The sequence below is a fragment of the Ostrinia furnacalis genome, unplaced genomic scaffold (genome assembly GCF_004193835.3).
Source record: "Ostrinia furnacalis isolate ACB-3 unplaced genomic scaffold, ASM419383v2 OfSCF7613, whole genome shotgun sequence".
NCBI classification, from domain to species: Eukaryota; Metazoa; Arthropoda; class Insecta; order Lepidoptera; family Crambidae; genus Ostrinia; species Ostrinia furnacalis.
In genome coordinates, this window is record NW_021137852.1 from 281746 (window position 1) to 300589 (window position 18844).

Here is an 18844-nt window from a genome sequence, read left to right on the forward strand (position 1 = left end):
GATTACACCTACTAAAAGGCCAATAGGGATAATCAAGATGAATTAACATTTTCGTTCTTTTTGAAATTGCTTCGAAAGTTATTAAAATTATTAATAACGTTATTAAAGCATTCAATAACATTCCAAAATACATCGATTTACGGTAAAATATTACAGGAACTTAATTATACTGAAAATATCTTTACAGGAAGTTGAAAGTATCGGTTTTATACTAATAAGTATAGAGCGTAATTTCTGTAATATTTACCGTGACAATGTGTCTCCCGTTGTCTAGACTAGAGATCCTACAATCGATTGTCAGTTATTTACAGTTTGATTTTAAAACTGAAGATTCCAAAAAAGAGGTCATTTCACACCGTAGTATGTCGGTTTGATAGACCCACTTCAGACGCAAAGGTCTCGTTAAAACGACTATTTATACGGATAAATGGTAATAACGGTATTACAAATACACTACAGAAGCAAATTATGATAGATAATATATTAACAATCTAACTATTCCCTTACAACAAAAGTTACCTAACACGTACCACACAGTATACAGTCAACAGCTTGTCAGTCTACAAAATCGTTTCTGTAAAATGGTTCCTATTTCAAGCACATAAGTGCCACACTGTTTGATGTACCGGCGTCTCTACATTCACATGCACAGAAACTCTTGACAGCGCGGGCTGAATAGACGCTGATTATGTACCTACAAGTGTGCAAAAGCGAGAACCCAAAGTATCAAGTGACAGTCATGCTGCAGTTGAAACATTATGGGTCAAAGAAAATGCAATATTTATTACCGTCACAAACCATAAATTTGAATTTGCCGTCTGGCAGAGTGCCAAACAAAATGAAAAAAATATTCGTGCAAAGATAAAAAACTTTTTTACCAATCCATCATCGCTAGTATTATAAATGTCTTTGTAAAACTTTAGTAGGTTCATAGTATAGAAATATTCTTCTTTCTTGAATAAACCTTTCCATAATCGGCTTAGTTTCATTTAAATGAAACGTAAAACGTAAAAAATAATATTCATGTCGTCATTGTAAAACCAAAATCGTTTTCTACCTCCGCTAATTTAATTCTGACATAAAGGTAACACTTAAATTGATCACCATCAACTTAGTAATTAATTAATCAAGACTATAAACTAGGACATCGGTCATTAGTTAATTAAGACACGCTTCAGCGTCAACAAAATTTCTTAATAAATAGACCGATAAATTATGTATTTAGTATTCAAAGAAAAACATTAATTTACTCACTTTTTTATCAAATAAATGTTAGCGGATTTTATTTTATAGAGTGGGTAGTAGTGTACCTAATCTGTGCTAACGAGTAAACTGAATAAGTAAATAGGTTTTGATACTTACATAGAAAATTTAATTTAGGTGGCAAATCTTTAAAAGTTCGTTTTACAACTTTTTTTACGTTTAAGCTCTATGGTTTAGGCCATAGAGCTTTCTAGATTTTCTTAAGAAAAGCTTGACGATGTAATTTGAAATTTAATAACGAGTTAATCATAGCATAATACCTACAATACCCTACGACATGAACTCTGGAGAATAAAATAGGTAAATAACGTAATTGAAATGAAAGGCTGCGCAATATATTGTTATTTAATCTATTAATTGTACGTAAGATCAGTTTTTTCAAGATACCTACCAGCATAATAAAAGCAGTTCGTTGAAAATTACTTTGAATTGTTTAAAATTTTCACGAATAACCTATTTTTCATTTTACTTCAATAATAAAGAAGCCGCAAACAAGTTATCTGAAAAGTAAAGTAAACACAAACTCCTAGCCGTCTTTATTAAAATTTGATAGTACCTACTTCTGATTTTTATTTTACCGTTTCTGAAAGTTTCTTAAGATTTTAAAATGAAATGCCGAATTTTTTTCTTATAACGATGTAAAAGGCGGCCATATTTCTTCCTACACCCTATTTATTTCAATTTACATTAAAGCTTAATAGATTTTTACGACCCACGTAATTGTTAAAAAGGCTCTTATCTGCATAATTGCTGAAAATACTGCAGTAATAACATAATATAGTCACGTGTTATAAAATAATGATTTTGTGGATGGTCTTATGTTGAACATCAGATAAAGGTAACTTTTATGTGTTTTCAAAACTCCCTTACTTATCACTGTAACATAGTTAAGACTAACGTGCTCGACCAATAGATTCCTTTAAAATTAAATTAGATATCTAAACTTAAATATTACACTACAAAGACATGCCGTTTTTTCATGGAAACTCTGAAATACCGATTCACCTACAGTGTACGTAGGTAGAGGCATGTAGGCCCTACCTACACGAATCAAGGACTTAATTTTATTACTATTTTGATAAATTAGGATGATAACTTACAATAAGACCTGTAAGTATATCGCATCGTCATTGTGTCTACTGAATGCTGTAAGTATTTTAAGAAATGAAACTGTCGGTGTATTTTTAAAATGGCTTTTTCTACACTTACCTGACTTACCTTTCAGATGCGAAGAACAGCGGTCATGAAGCGCGTCGAGTCCAAACACAAATACATACATGAGAGAAAAAATAAACAATCTTCTATTTTCGCGAATCATAAGATTGGTTGGTCAACTCAATAATATAATCAATGTCTGTAGCATTTGAGGAAATGTCGTCCCAATAATGTTACTGGCACATGTGGGGAAATGTTCTGTGTTTATTTTATTAATAGTAAGTACCAACTTAACCCATTTAGCCCTACCGTACCCTATGTGGTACGGTATCTTTTTGAAAATATTTCGAAGTACCAAACTGTTGTTAATTTGTAAAAATGATCGTGAAGGTAAGCTTAAAGTGATTATTTTACAAAAAAATATTTTAAAATATGTTTTAACAAGTGGTTTCGGAAATATTTATGAAATTCCTCGACAGAAAACCAAAAAAATATTTACAATGATATAAGAAGGTATAATTTCTTATTACTCATGGTAAATTATGTTATTTATCAATTTTATTTTAAAAATAGAGTAGGTACAATAGATATCATGACTACAAAAAAAATATTATTCAGATTATTCAGATTTTATTCCAGTCTAAAATAGGTGTACCGTATAAGGTACAGTAGGTCTATGCATGAGCAAGTCATGCGAAAAAATATAATTAATATTTATTATTTTTATTTGTTTTAGGCTATTGATGCTTCACTATATTGCCACAACTCATGAAAAATTTGATAATTTCAGCAAACATAAAGCAGTCTTGGTATTTTTCTACTGCTGTCTTATCAGATGACCGCTAATGATGATCAGATTGACGAAGATTTAGGCGATAAAGATAGTGTCAATGTAAATAATAACCCTCAGAGTTTTCTTCGATGGATTTGCTAAATTTCCATCATCGTGTTGCTAAATGCGATTATGGATAGCACTAAACGTAACAAATCAGAAGAAGCCAGGTCTTCTTCAGCTATCCTCACTAACTTAGGAGAAGGTAGGAAAAAAGAACCAAATGTGGTTAGTATCACAGAAAACGTCTTACAAGATATGCCAAGTGTGATACTAGTGATCATGTGATTTTATTTTAATTTTATATCATACAAAAATAAATAAAAATCTTCTTCGAACAACGACTATGTTTTGCTTACTTATAGACCTACTGTACCCTATATGGTACGGGCTCCCCACGGCCCCCTATTTACGGATTATTTTTTTAAATATTTTTTTCATGATTTTTAGGCTTCCCTTTGTAAGTTTTTGCTGAAAAAACGATATTTATTTACAAAAATAATTATCGGTCTAAATGGGTTAATGGTAGACAAAGAAAAATGTTTACAGTACCTACTATGACCGAAACATGCATACAGTACTATGTTTCAGTCTTACATACCTGACCATGAAGGTTTATGTAAATATTAATAAACTCTTTAAAATACCTATGCGAGAAAAGTTTGAATTTAATTTGAGGATATAGGTAGGCCAGTAACTCTGATGATGCCGTAAGACACATTTGAGTTGAGAGAAGTTCAAAAATTGGAGCACAACTCATAAGCACATTGCGTGAGTAATTTACATCTATGAATACTGAACACGTTGCTACAATGACAGCTAATTGTTGCGAACTTTTTGACTCCTTTGGGTGTCACGAGCTATTTGAGGTTTAAAAACTAAGTAAATTTATTTCAATCGATAGTTAATTATTGTATTAATTAATATAATTTAGAGTCTCTACCATATTATTACTTTCAGTTTTTCAAATCTGTGCTCTTATTAATTAATCAAGCAACCATTACTGATTTCTAATCTCGTTTTACTGGAACCTGAGGTGGAATTGTGTAAAGCAATCGTAATCATTTGACAGTTCATAACGTACAATTATTCTGTCAAACGCTTTGTTTAACTGACTTTATCGCACGTTATGAACTGTCAAATGATTACGATTGCTTTACACAATTCCACCTCTGATCAGTTTATATAGTTTTAATCTAATCTAAAACTTACCCATATCATCAATAAGGGGCGCCATCCTCAGGGTGACGCCGACTAACAACAAGCAAAGGAACAACAGCAGGCACGCGGTCACCATGATGGTGTAACGCGCGCGACGTGGCAGCTCATCAGGATCCAGAACCTGGGACAAAGAAATAATTATATTTAACTTTAAAATCAGGCTTTTCACTTTAAAATCACCTTAATGAAAAACCCAAAAACCTTGCCACACGTAAAAAACGTCATCTACAAACACTGGATGTACTAAAAGAGAGCGTCCAATGACTTATTTCGACAACAGATGGGGCTGTATCTACAAAATAGGAGAACCTCCTCTGTTCCATGCGATTTGTTTTCGTAACGTTTGGATAGATGGCGTTAAACAACCAAAATATAAAAGAGGTTCTACGTTGATTTTTATACTTTTTGGCGGCAAAGTGAAGCGTCATGTTTAACAAAGTTTTTTTTATGTGAAATGTTTAGGCGAATACACAAAAACAGTTAAAGTTCGTTAACAAACATGAGCGTAGAGAAACTTAAAATTAAGAAGCATCATGATAATTTAAAGGTTACCAATAACCGGGCGATGTAAAAATCATTGGGGGAGGCCTATGTTTAGCAGTGGACTTCCTGTGTCTGAAATGATGATAATGAAACATGGTTGAATTTAGCCTAGGTAGGTAGGTACCTACTCATAATGACGGTTACGATCGGCCTGCGGTTCTTTATACCAAAGTTTTTTACACCACTATCTATTCCAGTCATAAAAAGAGACGCTGGGGCAGAGCACTCTAATCTAATATTAATAACGACGAATTCAATTTCATGCGAAGGGAACTAATATTTACATACGTTTAAAAAAAAAGTTGCTTCCCGCAATTAAAACTGCCATGAATGTTACTTTTTTGAGAGGGGCAGCTGATGACCTAAGTTTTGCCGAAGTGTCTCCTTGCGGAATAATCATGCGTAAGTCCAACTTACCTATTTATACAGAGGTTCGGTGGGAAATAACAACGTACCTATAGTACGAGAAGGGACAGTAAGAAACCCTACGTCATTTGATACTAAAATAAGCTCCATGGCACACGTTCAGAAAAGTTGTGCTAAGCTTGGAACAATAATTTAATAAACTCCGATTTGTCCGAAAGTACAAAAAAATTGCTATTTCCCGGGAAATAAAACGGGTCACTACGGGTTGTTCTAAGCTTAGCACAAGTTTTCTGGACGTGTGCCATGGAGCTTATCTTAGTATCAAGTGACGTAGGGTTTCTTACGACGGTCCCCTCTCGACTACTACTATTATTCTGCGTATCGGGACACTTGCGCAAAAGACATTAGCGCGAAAGACATTAGCGCAAAGACACTAGCGCGAACGGACGTTGGCACGAAAAGACATGAGCGCGAAAAACACTAGCGCGAAAGACATTTGCGCAAAAGACACTAGCGCGAAAGACATTTGCGCGCATCGACACTTGCGCGAAAGACACTAGCGCGAAAGACATTTGCGCGAAAAGACACTAGCGCGAAGGACATTTGCGCGAGGTATCAGGTACCAGAACCATTATTCTGTGCTTAGATCACAAATATGGAACTTACATGGATGACTTTAGCCTGCTCGTCGATTGCAGAGACGAGCAGCGTACGGTGCTTGCGCGGCTTGTGCGTGTGCGCGTGCGGGCTGCGCCGGCGCCGCCTTCGCCGCCGCTCCAGTTCCAGCTGCTCGGGGCTGCCCAGCTCCCTGGAGTAAACGAGACTAAGTGCTTGTTCACGTAGGCACGCGCGGGCGCGGGCGCGGGAAACGTCGCGAGCTCGTGTTCACATTGACGACCAGGCGTTCGCGCGAGTGTGACGTACTATCGTTTCTAGCGACAAGTGAAACGCGCGCGCCGCCGCTAGTTTGACATGAACACAAACATCTTCACGCGTTGAAATAACCGCGAGCGCTCCGCGCGCGCCAGTCGCTAGCTTGCCCGCTAGTTAGACCGCACGTGCGTTTCGTACGTGAACACTTGGAATCACTACATATGTTTGATATTTCGTCACCGCGTCCGCGAGTCAACGTGAACAAGCACTAAATATAGTGTCCGTTCTTCTTGTCGTGTCGACAACAAACCTACTCAGTGTGAGCCCAAAACTCTGCTAAAAGAGAGGCTTTGACGGTAGCAATCATTAAATCTTCCTGCGTGCAGTTGCATGGGCATGCAGGTCACGATATTTTGTGCTTCATCAACAGAGGAACACAACCAAATATCAAAATAAGTAAAAAATCTAAAAAGTGTCAGAACAAGGCGTTAGTAGGTGGTAGACGCAATCGCACCTGCCCTAATGTTAATGATCTCTGAATAATTTATTTGATAAGCTAACGGCTCATCAGCTGGTGATATAGTATATTATAAGTATTATGTAATTGTATGTGAAATTGTGAATGTACCCACTGCAATCTCGTTAGCTTTACATCAAACCCTAGTGGTTTTTAAAGCTATCTAAATGTAATTGTCCCAATGTAACTGTCAGTCTTTTAGTTGTTAAATAAATTTAAAAAAAAGTAAGTACATATTATGGCGAAAACGATTAGGTGCTACATGCCTACATGGCGGTTTCGTAGTTGGTTCTTTATTCATCTAAACAAGCTATTTAAATACATATTTTGTGCCTTACCTGCCTTTGCAAAAGTTATAGACTCGAATGTGAACTTATGGGGTTATCGTATTTGCTCTCACTAGAGTAGCGCCACTGTAAAGTAAGGTCCTGTCACTCGCCACTGGAGCCAACTGGTGAGCGGAATTACGAATTTCCAAATTATCTCCTGAATTTTCGACTCAGCATCCATGTCGTTAAAGTGTCACCATAGCGAAAAGCACTTTTGCGACTCTAATTACCTATGATGGGTTTGCAGCTTAAGCTTCTTCTGCCTGTGCCGGGAGACCTCATGCTCGCACCAGTGGGAGGGCAGCTCCTCGCCCGGGCTGCCAATTATCGACGCCTCCTCTGAAACGGTAAACGATATAAATCAGTAAAATCAAGATCTAAAATATAGTCCATCTGAATAGTTCAGACTGAGAAGATAATCAAAATATCGTTAAGGTTAACGAAAAACTGACCAGTATAAATAACACATCATCAGCTTTGGTCATTGAGGTTTTGCATCATAATACTAATAAAGTATTCAACCACATCGCAATATGAATTCATAATAAGTCTTCTCGAATTGATGCATTGGCTGCAATGTATTTATTATTAAATACCTACATAAAGTAGGTAAAGTAAATTTTGTTTGTTTGTTCTAATTCTGACTAGATTATCTACATACCAATTCAGTGATTATGAGAGAAAGAATAGAGCCATGGTCATCAGTGTCTCAACTTTAGCTAGTCGCTAGGGCCTAGTCTAGCCTGATCCGTCCACCAGCACCGCCTCCAGTATCTTACTGGCCTTGTTACTCCACTGGTCCACTGGTTGGGTTTTTATTGGTAGTCAAGCTGTGGACACAGGAGTTGCAGCGATGGGAACGAGTGGTGCAAATAGTCCCGTTGGCCTAGTTACTCTTTAGCAAGGGCAGGAGAAAGGAGTACTGACAGTACTGACCGTTAGGCAGGTGGTCCCTGAGCAGCAGCAGCAGCGGGTGCGTGCGCACGCGCCTTGCGCTCCACCTGTGCGACCAGCACCGCCTCCGTGTCTCACTGAGCTAGTGATGTCATAGCGAGGGCAGGGTACTGACCGTCGGGCAGGTGGTCCCTGAGCAGCAGCAGCAGCGGGTGCGTGCGCACGCGCCTTGCGCTCCACCTGTGCGACCAGCACCGCCTCCGTGTCTCACTGAGCTAGTGATGTCATAGCGAGGGCAGGGTACTGACCGTCGGGCAGGTGGTCCCTGAGCAGCAGCAGCAGCGGGTGCGTGCGCACGCGCCTTGCGCTCCACCTGTGCGACCAGCACCGCCTCCGTGTCTCACTGAGCTAGTGATGTCATAGCGAGGGCAGGGTACTGACCGTCGGGCAGGTGGTCCCTGAGCAGCAGCAGCAGCGGGTGCGTGCGCACGCGCCTTGCGCTCCACCTGTGCGACCAGCACCGCCTCCGTGTCTCACTGAGCTAGTGATGTCATAGCGAGGGCAGGGTACTGACCGTCGGGCAGGTGGTCCCTGAGCAGCAGCAGCAGCGGGTGCGTGCGCACGCGCCTTGCGCTCCACCTGTGCGACCAGCACCGCCTCCGTGTCTCACTGAGCTAGTGATGTCATAGCGAGGGCAGGGTACTGACCGTCGGGCAGGTGGTCCCTGAGCAGCAGCAGCAGCGGGTGCGTGCGCACGCGCCTTGCGCTCCACCTGTGCGACCAGCACCGCCTCCGTGTCTCACTGAGCTAGTGATGTCATAGCGAGGGCAGGGTACTGACCGTCGGGCAGGTGGTCCCTGAGCAGCAGCAGCAGCGGGTGCGTGCGCACGCGCCTTGCGCTCCACCTGTGCGACCAGCACCGCCTCCGTGTCTCACTGAGCTAGTGATGTCATAGCGAGGGCAGGGTACTGACCGTCGGGCAGGTGGTCCCTGAGCAGCAGCAGCAGCGGGTGCGTGCGCGCGCGCCTTGCGCTCCACCAGCGCGACCAGCACCGCCTCCAGTGTTACTGAGCTAGTGACGTCATAGCGAGGGCAGGGTACTGACCGTCGGGCAGGTGGTCCCTGAGCAGCAGCAGCAGCGCGTGCGTGCGCGCGCGCCTTGCGCTCCACCAGCGCGACCAGCACCGCTTTCAGTGTCTTACTGAGTGACGTCATAGCGAGGGCAGGGTACTGACCGTCGGGCAGGTGGTCCCTGAGCAGCAGCAGCAGCGGGTGCGTGCGCGCGCGCCTTGCGCTCCACCAGCGCGACCAGCACCGCCTCCAGTGTTACTGAGCTAGTGACGTCATAGAGGGCAGGGTACTGACCGTCGGGCAGGTGGTCCCTGAGCAGCAGCAGCAGCGGGTGCGTGCGCGCGCGCCTTGCGCTCCACCAGCGCGACCAGCACCGCCTCCAGTATTACTGAGCTAGTGACGTCATAGAGGGCAGGGTACTGACCGTCGGGCAGGTGGTCCCTGAGCAGCAGCAGCAGCGGGTGCGTGCGCGCGCGCCGCCGCGCCTGCTCCGCGTGCAGCGCGCGCGCCTTGCGCTCCACCAGCGCGACCAGCACCGCCTCCAGTGTTACTGAGCTAGTGACGTCATAGCGAGGGTAGGCTACTGACCGTCGGGCAGGTGGTCCCTGAGCAGCAGCAGAAGCGGGTGCGTGCGCGCGCGCCGCCGCGCCTGCTCCGCGTGCAGCGCGCGCGCCTTGCGCTCCACCAGCGCGACCAGCACCGCCTCCAGTGCTACTGAGCTAGTGACGTCATAGCGAGGGCAGGTGTACTGACCGTCGGGCAGGTGGTCCCTGAGCAGCAGCAGCAGCGGGTGCGTGCGCGCGCGCCGCCGCGCCTGCTCCGCGTGCAGCGCGCGTGCCTTGCGCTCCACCAGCGCGACCAGCACCGCCTCCAGCCGCGCCGCGCCGCTCTCCTCCGTGCATACTGCTTTGTCGACCGTCTGGAATCAAGAGTTGTTATTTGTTATTTGGTTGACATTGGTAAAAGGAGAGTCATACAACGTCACACTTAAGCTGAGTTGCACCACCTAACTTCGACCGTAACTTTAACGATATACGGTGTTTTTGTATGGTGTTTGACAGATTTTTGACGTTTGTCAAAGTTAAAGCAAGTTGCCAGCCTTAATTGTGTCTTTGAAACCGGTATCAAAAATCTTTTTGACTTTCATTTGGGCGTTATTAGCCACTTCAGTAACACAATCTGTTCAAGTGGATTCATGGATGGCTCAAACTTGGAGTGCAAGTGTGGTTTTGTTCCCCAGTCGTCGTGCCCTGCGAGCCCAAAGAACTACACGCAGGAAGATTTACTCTTGAGTTTTGGGCTGACACTCTGTAGGTTTTTTGTCGATACGACAAGAAGAAGAAGTAACTCAATACCCTTTTAGATTTTGTTTCAAACTTGTCGTGTACCTACATTTATCATAAGTTATAGTGCCGATAAGTTCACTGCCATGAATGTTTTACCAGGAAATTAAAATAATTTACTAATTAAACTCGAAATAAAGTATTTTATGAAATTAATTGTTTTGTTTAGACATTATGCAAATTATTTTCCTCTGTTTACCGCCACGAGCAAAGAACACGAAACAATTAAATCCCCTTTGAAAAGCGAAGCGTAAATGAGTTTTCCAAACGACTACGTAAATTGTTATTGATATTTATAAAAGCCTTTTAATAAATTAATAAACCTAAATTGGGCTGTACTTCAAAATTAAAGCCGCAAAATTTGTATAATGGCCTCTATAAAGGACATTTTAAGCACACTATGTTAACCACTAAGAGAACTGGCAGCTGCCCAAAATGTGAAGTAGCCGGTAATAGAAAAATAACAGATATATGTTTCTTAGATAAAACTATGTAGATTATTTTACAATACAATAGAAAGCTATATGGATTGTTGTCTTGGCCATGTGAACCATCAAAAGAGACGGCCTCGAGGTCATGGTGGTAATTTATCATCACACAACAATCAATCCATTAATAGACTACGTAATAGCGCGTAAGAACATTCGAAATAACACCAAATACATATTTGATGACTTTATGTAGGGCGAAATAAGTAATTTGTATTTTTAGTAATTAATAAACGAGTACATAAATAATACTAACGTGAAAGTTTAATAAATGAATGGAACTGAACATTTGTTTTCATCTCGCAAAAACTACCGCACTGATTGACACGAACGTATATTAACATGCAGCATTACATTCCAAAAGTATACTTAATATTAGATTATATAACAGATTTAGAATACTTTATGGATTTAACACGAGCTAAGACGTGGGCAGAAGCCAAGTAGATATACAAATAAGAAGTAAACCAGACTGTACAAACCACTAGCCCATTAAGTGAATGTCTGAAGATAATGTGAACATTAATTTTAACTGTCCTTAGCAAATAGCTCTATCCCGAGTTTAAAGGTCCTTATGAAATTAATTTCGAAGTTAAATATCAAAGTAATTTGAGCTTTTGTTTTTTACTTTAAAATTACTAAGGCATCATAGAAACTGAAAATTAGACTCTCTGGAAAATTTTCGAATTCATATTACAACAAAAATAAGATGGAAATAGGTACTCAGTACATGATATAAAGCTCCTAGCTCGCTTTATGAATGTTTCACTGTAGTAATTTAAAACAACAACTGCAACTAAGGTTGCAAAACAATAGTTTTGCATGCACAAACTGCAATGTCTGAAAGTTTCCAGTTTGCAATACTACTCGTATTTATTTACGATATACAAATTGTTAGTACTTCAATGTGCTACACATTCCCAGCATGGAGATTGAATATGTTAATAACCTATAATAATAAGATGGTATCAATATCAGGTTTATCAAAGCAGTTAAGTCATAGAACTGTGTAGGTAACAAATCATTGAGACAATTTTAATAACATTTAGGTTATTTTGAACTCTACATTTATTTTGTACATTGTACATTACGGACATTGTAAACACAAGTGGTTATATTGTATGATACAATAGAAAAACAACATTTTGAATTGTTTTTTGTTGCATTAATATACAAGACTCTACTTTTGGTTCTTTGAAAGAACCAAAAGTAGAGTCTTAAATAGAAAGAACTTCTTTCTCTAAGAATAAAATTAAATGTAGCATTTCCACCATTTCACAGTAGGCACACGTTGAATACCTATGCGCTAGATCGAACATATTCGGACCGAAAGTTTCCAGCTTGCGCGATCCAGGTCACTGCACTGCATCAGTGAAGTGCTCATAGTACCCGCGTTTGGTTCGAAAAGTTATATTATCACAGTTATGATATGTAGTTCATACCACCTTCTGTCTGTCACGCTTTCACGCCTATACTAATTTACCGATTTTAATGTTTGAAAACAGATAGTTTGAGTCCCAGTAAAGGACATAGGATAGTTTTTATCCCGGTTTTTTAAACAGGGATGCGCGCGATGAAGTTTAAAATTTCACGCGGGTGAAGCCGCGGGTACAGCTAGTTTATGTACTTATATGCAGGTCGTTAACTTGAAGGGAATAAAGATATGTTTCTAAAACGCTACGATAAACGATTGTATTGAGGATTTATTGCAGCGATTATGACTGAAATAAATTCTTGTTGGTTGGTCTTAAAATCACAGCTACACTTCTTTTGTTCGTGTGCACTTTTATACAGTCTGGAGAATAAAATATTATGACGTGTATTTTTCAACACAGTGAATTGTATCTTCATGATGGATCTCATTAAATATGTATAAATTCTCTTATATATTCTTTCTTTATATGAAAAAGATATGCTCAATCAATTTCAGTCTATCTTTCACTATTCATGAGTTTTTGACAGTGATGTATTGTAAGCATCATTCATAATAAGTGGCTATCCAATCTTTAAACTTTCAAGGACTTTAATCAATTAATAAAAAGGAAATCTAAGCTAAATATTAGAAGAAACAACATTATAAGAAAAATAATTTGCTTAAAATAACATTTCAGATCCGATCATCCGACACCACATTTGAAGCCCCTCCCACTGCTTTTGGACAATACTAATAATCCCACTGCTTTTGACTAGAATATTAGATAAAACAGTTAAACGGGACTTTTCCCTACTCTCGTTCCCACCGCTGTAATACCTGTGTATCCAGGCTCTACAGCTTGACCGCCAATAAAAACCCAACCAGTGTAGGTCAAGTGTATCCCGCGGGAAAGTTAAACTGTCATTGGACACGCAACAAAATTAATCGGAAGAACATAGGAGGAGTTCGAAGTTAAGGTTCGACTTCCCTTCATCGCAAAGCGGATGACAGTGGATGGATAACAGTTAAAGCAGTCCATAGATTATAAGATAAACTATGATATATACTTACGTCGGTCGACGGCTGTCGCATCGTGAGCGCGCGGCCGGCCCATGAGGCCGATCATCGCCTCGCACCGGTCGCTACCGGGCTCCCCGCACCTGCAACAACGGTCCAGCTTATACAGGCGTTCGTGATAACTTAGAGATAATAAAATTCAAAGTCACAAATAGCTGATACAAGAGTAGGCACGTGACGGCAATGCGAAAACACGAATTGGGAATATATCACTTTTATTGAACTTTTTCTCGTGAGGATATTAATTTGCAATATAACTACTATTAAAGTAGAGTTAAAAATATACACAGGTTTAGTTCGCCGTTTAAATATTAGTAGGACTAGGACAGGACTAGGATCGTAGGATACTTTAGTAGGTACGAATGTGTATTTATTTGGACAATATTTTACACTTTATTACGCACAATAACAATTAAACGCAATAGCGTGGTCACAGATCGCAGTAAATAAGTAAGGTAAGGTAAGTTTCCACGTTCATTTATGAAGTTTATGTGACAGTTTAGTTATAAAAATCCATTAAACTTTCTACAAACTTCGAAGCCGAACCAATTAAACAATCCCCTAAGCGCTAGTTCCAAGTCTTCACGCCACTGAGCAGGCGCGGCAAAAAACGTAAAATACAATGTAAAATTAAAACTTCAATTCATTTTACGGAAGCGCGATGCTGGCCAGAGAGGGCAACAGGAAAAAAATACTTAAAATGGCTATTTGGACTGAAATGCTTAACCGCAGCGGTGCTCTTCTTTGTTTATGCAAGCATTTTGACCTGAGGTTTTGACTGTTTCGAGAGAGCGTGTAGGAAGTTAGTGATGTTATGGAAGAAATATCATAGCAGCAGTCGCTCTTAACTTATGGCTGGCAAGTTATCTTAGGCTGGGTTGCATCATCTTACTTTAACTATAACAAACGTCAAAAATATATCAAACTCCATAAAAAAGTGCCGGTTATCGTTAAAGTGACGGTTAAAGTTAAGTGGTGCAACTCAGCCTTATTTATCATGAAATACTTCTCATCTTTGGATTAATTGCTATAGTTTAGTATAAGTGCTACAGTAGTGTTATCAAGTAAGTAGGTACTCGTATTTTTAAATAAATAGCACTTATGTTAGAAGACATTTTGCAAACATAAAAATTGCTGAAACTGAAGAACGATTCGCGTTTTAAAGTGCAGTACCTCTAGTAGGAAAAACTTTCGAGTTCGTTTCGTTGCGTATTCAAAGTGTCATCGAAAAATTTTGTATGAAAAATTAAACAGCGCCCCCTATATTATAGCCGCCCTAGGGGGCGCTGTTTAATTTTTCATACAAAATTTTTCGATGACACTTTGAATACGCAACGAAACGAACTCGAAAGTTTTTCCTACTAGAGGTACAGTAATGTCGACATCACCCGATCCCTTCCAAACCAGACACCATGCCTGACTAACAGTCGTAATTTATCACACCTCTTGAGTCAACAGTTACGAAGAACTATCGCGATTCTGGCAAAAAACCTTATCTGTAACTTTTAAACTTTTGGTCGCCTCCATTTGTGAAATCCATACCTACTAAGTATACCTGTCGCAGGCAAATTGTATGATTCCGCATTTTACAAACGGCGTCGTCAATTCACAAACGCTCGCTGTTCTATGAAATGCCGAAGGCAAAATGTAAATTGCCTTGGCACTTTATAATATGCCAAAACATTTGATAGCCAATTCAATCGCTGTTTACAAAATGCCGCGGCAAATTGAAGTATTTAGTTCTTTTTCTCACCACGCGAGGCGCTGCTAATCAAAACAAGAAAAATGGCGTCGGATAGTGGTTTTGTGATACAGAAAACAGTGCAAATTCTACGTATTCAAAGGACTTTTCACAAAAAAAGACATTTATTATACTTAGTGAGTTAAGAAAATTTTACGATTCACAAATAGGAGCAGTGAAAAAGCTATGGAAAAATAAAATAGTTTTTGAGGTTATCCGGCACGTAAAACACGCTAAGGTGACAATGGAATCTGGTGCTCGGAGGACTGCTGCGGAATATATTGGTATAAAAATATTGTGTTATGTCTTCTAGACTTCTTCTTGGTATAATTAAAATATAAGACTTATCTAAAGGACTGACTATCGAAACTTATTCAATGTCATATTTTTATGTACCTACCTATAGGTACGTCAATAGTTTAAATTAGTCTAGTGTTGTTTTTGTTACGAAAATATTTTAATTACTTTAGGAGTAGCAAGTATTTTAGGTTTGTCTTACTTGAATAGATACCTACCTGTTTTCTGAAATTATGTCTGATTTGTCCAACGTGTGTTTTATGATGGTCACCCTATTGCAACAATCATAGTCGAAATTTTATCAATTGAACGAGTTGCCAATTTGCCTTCGGCATTTCATAGAACAGCGAGCGTTTGTAAATTGACGACGGCGTTTGTAAAATGCGGAATCATACAATTTGCCTGCGACATACCTATGGTGATTGGTCCATGTTCTCGTATGAAAATATAGACACGGTAAAAGGACGTTCGCATTATTTCAAAATAGTGAAAGTCTAATACTGAACAGAAACTTATTGAAATAAATTGTGATTATCGTGAAATATTTATGCTAAAAGTGGATTTTTCCTATTTACAATTACGAGTATGTATAGTCTAACCACGAGTAAGCCTTAATTTAGTTACATCATACGCACATACAAAGGGAGTTTTGATTTATAACTTTTAAACTTTGGCCGTGTATGATGTCAGTTTTGTAACTCATAATAAACGGCTTAACGGGGGTCAAAACATTGAGGCAAACGAAATATGTAAATTACATAACATAATTATAAGATTATACATAAAAGCAGCTGTATTTATTATTCATTGTAAAGTTGACTAACGAATCTAATTCCTGTACAATACCAAAAACTAATACCAATGGCATTAGAAATAAATAGATCATGGCGGGATCAATTAAGTACATAGGTACCTATTTAAGTCAATGGGGATGTTGCCTGGGTCAAAAAGCAAGAGTTTTAATTAGTCCGTCAGTTAACTTATCAAAAAATACTCTACACGTATTTTTCACTTTTTCAAACTAATGAAAATTTAAAGAGATAAAGCGCCCCAAAGTTCATAAGAAGAGGCCCGTGACGTCAACGCTTGCTTAAAAATGCCGCACGTTGTGACGTCGTGCGCAACTTCAACGCACCATAACTATGTAATTATTTGTTAGATTGACAAATAAAAATATATGTGTCCAATATTTTTTGATATTAAACATTACGGACTAAAAAAATTTTTTTAGGCAACTAGCCTATTACTGAAGATAAAAGTTTGTTATAGATATCCTTATTAAGCCCAATAAAGCACTTGACTTATTAACTACTTAATGAAAAAATACTTCTTAGAAGTTATCTAATGTAAATCTGACTTAAAATGTTTTTCTTTCGCTGCCCCACGGCTACTGAGCCTACAATAGATACGGACCTGTATGCCATTGATATATTGACGTTATTTATTTGGTAACAGGTGGCAAGTACGTGAGGGGATTGTAGAGGCCTGGTCTACAGGGCTGGGGGCACGCATTCTATCAGTTTATATCGATGTAACATTTCGATTCAAGCAATTTCGGAGTATTTATAGAGGTAATAGACTGCATTAGGCTAGTTACTCGACCATGATTCTAGTAAAATAATTCATTAATCCCACAAGGTCCACAAGGTGGACCGACGGCATCATAAAGGTAGCAGGAAGGCGCTGGACGTAGACCGCTACCCTTCGATCAACATGGAAAACATTGGGGGAAGCGTATGTTCAGCAGTGGACGTCCTATGGCTGAAATCATTACAGATGATGTTGATGATGACTTCATTAATTACGAATAAGTAAGCGGTAGGTACAAAAAAGATCACACGTCGCTTGTTTTGTGTACACATACTGTGTACACAAGCAACAAAAAGCAATTTACATTATCAAAGTACATTTCCCACGCGTTTTTGGAAACCCATTTGTTTCGAAGTGAAACAATATGGTACGCAAAACAATTTCGTCCAACGACCTCGGATGATGTTATGCAAAAGTGAGCACCTGCATACCATTATCTTACTTGTTATTTGCTCTCGTATCATAAGGTACCAAGTAACAAAAGGGAACGCTACTTAGGTTATGAGGGCATTTTTATTCCACAAAAAAGCGGACGTGAAATATGAGAGCCCCCGGAGCTGTGAGAGTGAAATCATGTCTCTTGAAGATACTTGTGTGTAGGACTTATGACACAGAATTCTGGAATGGATGACATCATATGTACGAGTATTTGTCGGTTAGTGGTGAAGATAAAGTCCCGTTTGAGATAAAGCGAATGAATTTATACCATGCAACGTCAAAGTCGCAAAAGTTCAACTTAATTTATAGGTTAAAGTTATTTTATGAACTTAGACTTTATTTGGCTTTGAGATACAAGGGATGATTTTTTCAATTAAACGAAAATATTATCTATTTTTATTAGTATAAGTTTTCCAATTAAAATCTATTGCAGATTTGGCAAAAACAAACCATTTTCTGTTATAATTCTATTTATTCAGTGATCATTTTTATGAAGGCTCTTCTTAATTAACTTATGCAAAAATAAGTATACTTACTTCGTCATATAATATACTAAATGAAAAAAAAGATGTTTACTCACCGAATATTATTTTAACCAGAAAACACAAACGCGGCAATAAATAGACAGAATAACATACAGTTTCCGTAGTTCGTGTCACATACAAACCGATTATTACACTCACAAACATATAATATACTAACATACCTTGACAAGATTATGTGCTAACCAAAAGATGATCTTTAATACGAATTTTATCTCTCGCTCTTTTGTTATCAGCTGGCGATGAGAAGAAGTGGCAAAAAGCTTCATCCACGTTTGTCAACCTTTACAATATACCTATGTAATGCGTGCGAACTGTACGAGTACTTTGACATTTATGACCTTTTAAAATTTAAAATAACAAGTTCATCTTTTAAACTCACTCGTATACCCGCAAAAATGTTGTCGAACGTCGCAACACACTCTACGCATGACTTTCAAAAGGTGCTTATCATGCTGGGCCTCGTTAGACCCCTACCTTATTGTCAAAACAAAACACGGCTCTTTCATTCGTATTGCGTACATTGTAGTACCAACAGTATAACTGCATTGCGTTCGTGCCGAAACATAGCATCTGCGGTTGTGTCCATTATGCAAACACTCGCCGCGCCGGTGACAATTATTGCACGAGATTCATTTGCATGGAAATTAGTATAACACTGGAACCAACAGACGTTACACACAAAAGTCCATTTAAAAATGCTATAACACTCAGTTTTATTTTGTGTATTTTTAAAGCAAAACAAGGTGCTAAAACAGTGAGATTTATTTACACTTTATGCACTCGTGTGGTTTTTATTATTTTATGCAAATCGTCATTAACAAACAGTAGGCTAATGATTATTGCCATC

The 18844-nt window shown here is 39.2% G+C and overlaps 1 protein-coding gene across 1 annotated transcript; it reads right to left on the reverse strand.

Annotated features, from left to right (window-relative positions):
* Positions 1 to 4451: 4451 nt before the first annotated feature.
* LOC114365694 (uncharacterized) lies at positions 4452 to 13574 on the reverse strand. Its single transcript, XM_028322328.1, has 5 exons — positions 13381 to 13574; positions 9818 to 9983; positions 7330 to 7438; positions 6047 to 6188; positions 4452 to 4592 (listed from the first exon to the last, which is right to left on the reverse strand). The coding sequence occupies exons 1-5, from the start codon at positions 13399 to 13401 to the stop codon at positions 4452 to 4454; spliced, it is 579 nt and encodes a 192-aa protein (XP_028178129.1). The 5' UTR covers positions 13402 to 13574.
* Between the last annotated feature and the right edge of the window lie 5270 nt (positions 13575 to 18844).

Coding starts and splice junctions, on each gene's coding strand:
- LOC114365694 (XM_028322328.1), bottom strand. CDS start 13,401: ATGCGACAGCCGTCGACCGAC. Junction 6,189..7,329: donor AAGCTGCAAACCCATCATAG/GTAATTAGAGTC, acceptor CGTTTACTCCAG/GGAGCTGGGCAGCCCCGAGC. Junction 4,593..6,046: donor AGCAGGCTAAAGTCATCCAT/GTAAGTTCCATA, acceptor TCTTTGTCCCAG/GTTCTGGATCCTGATGAGCT.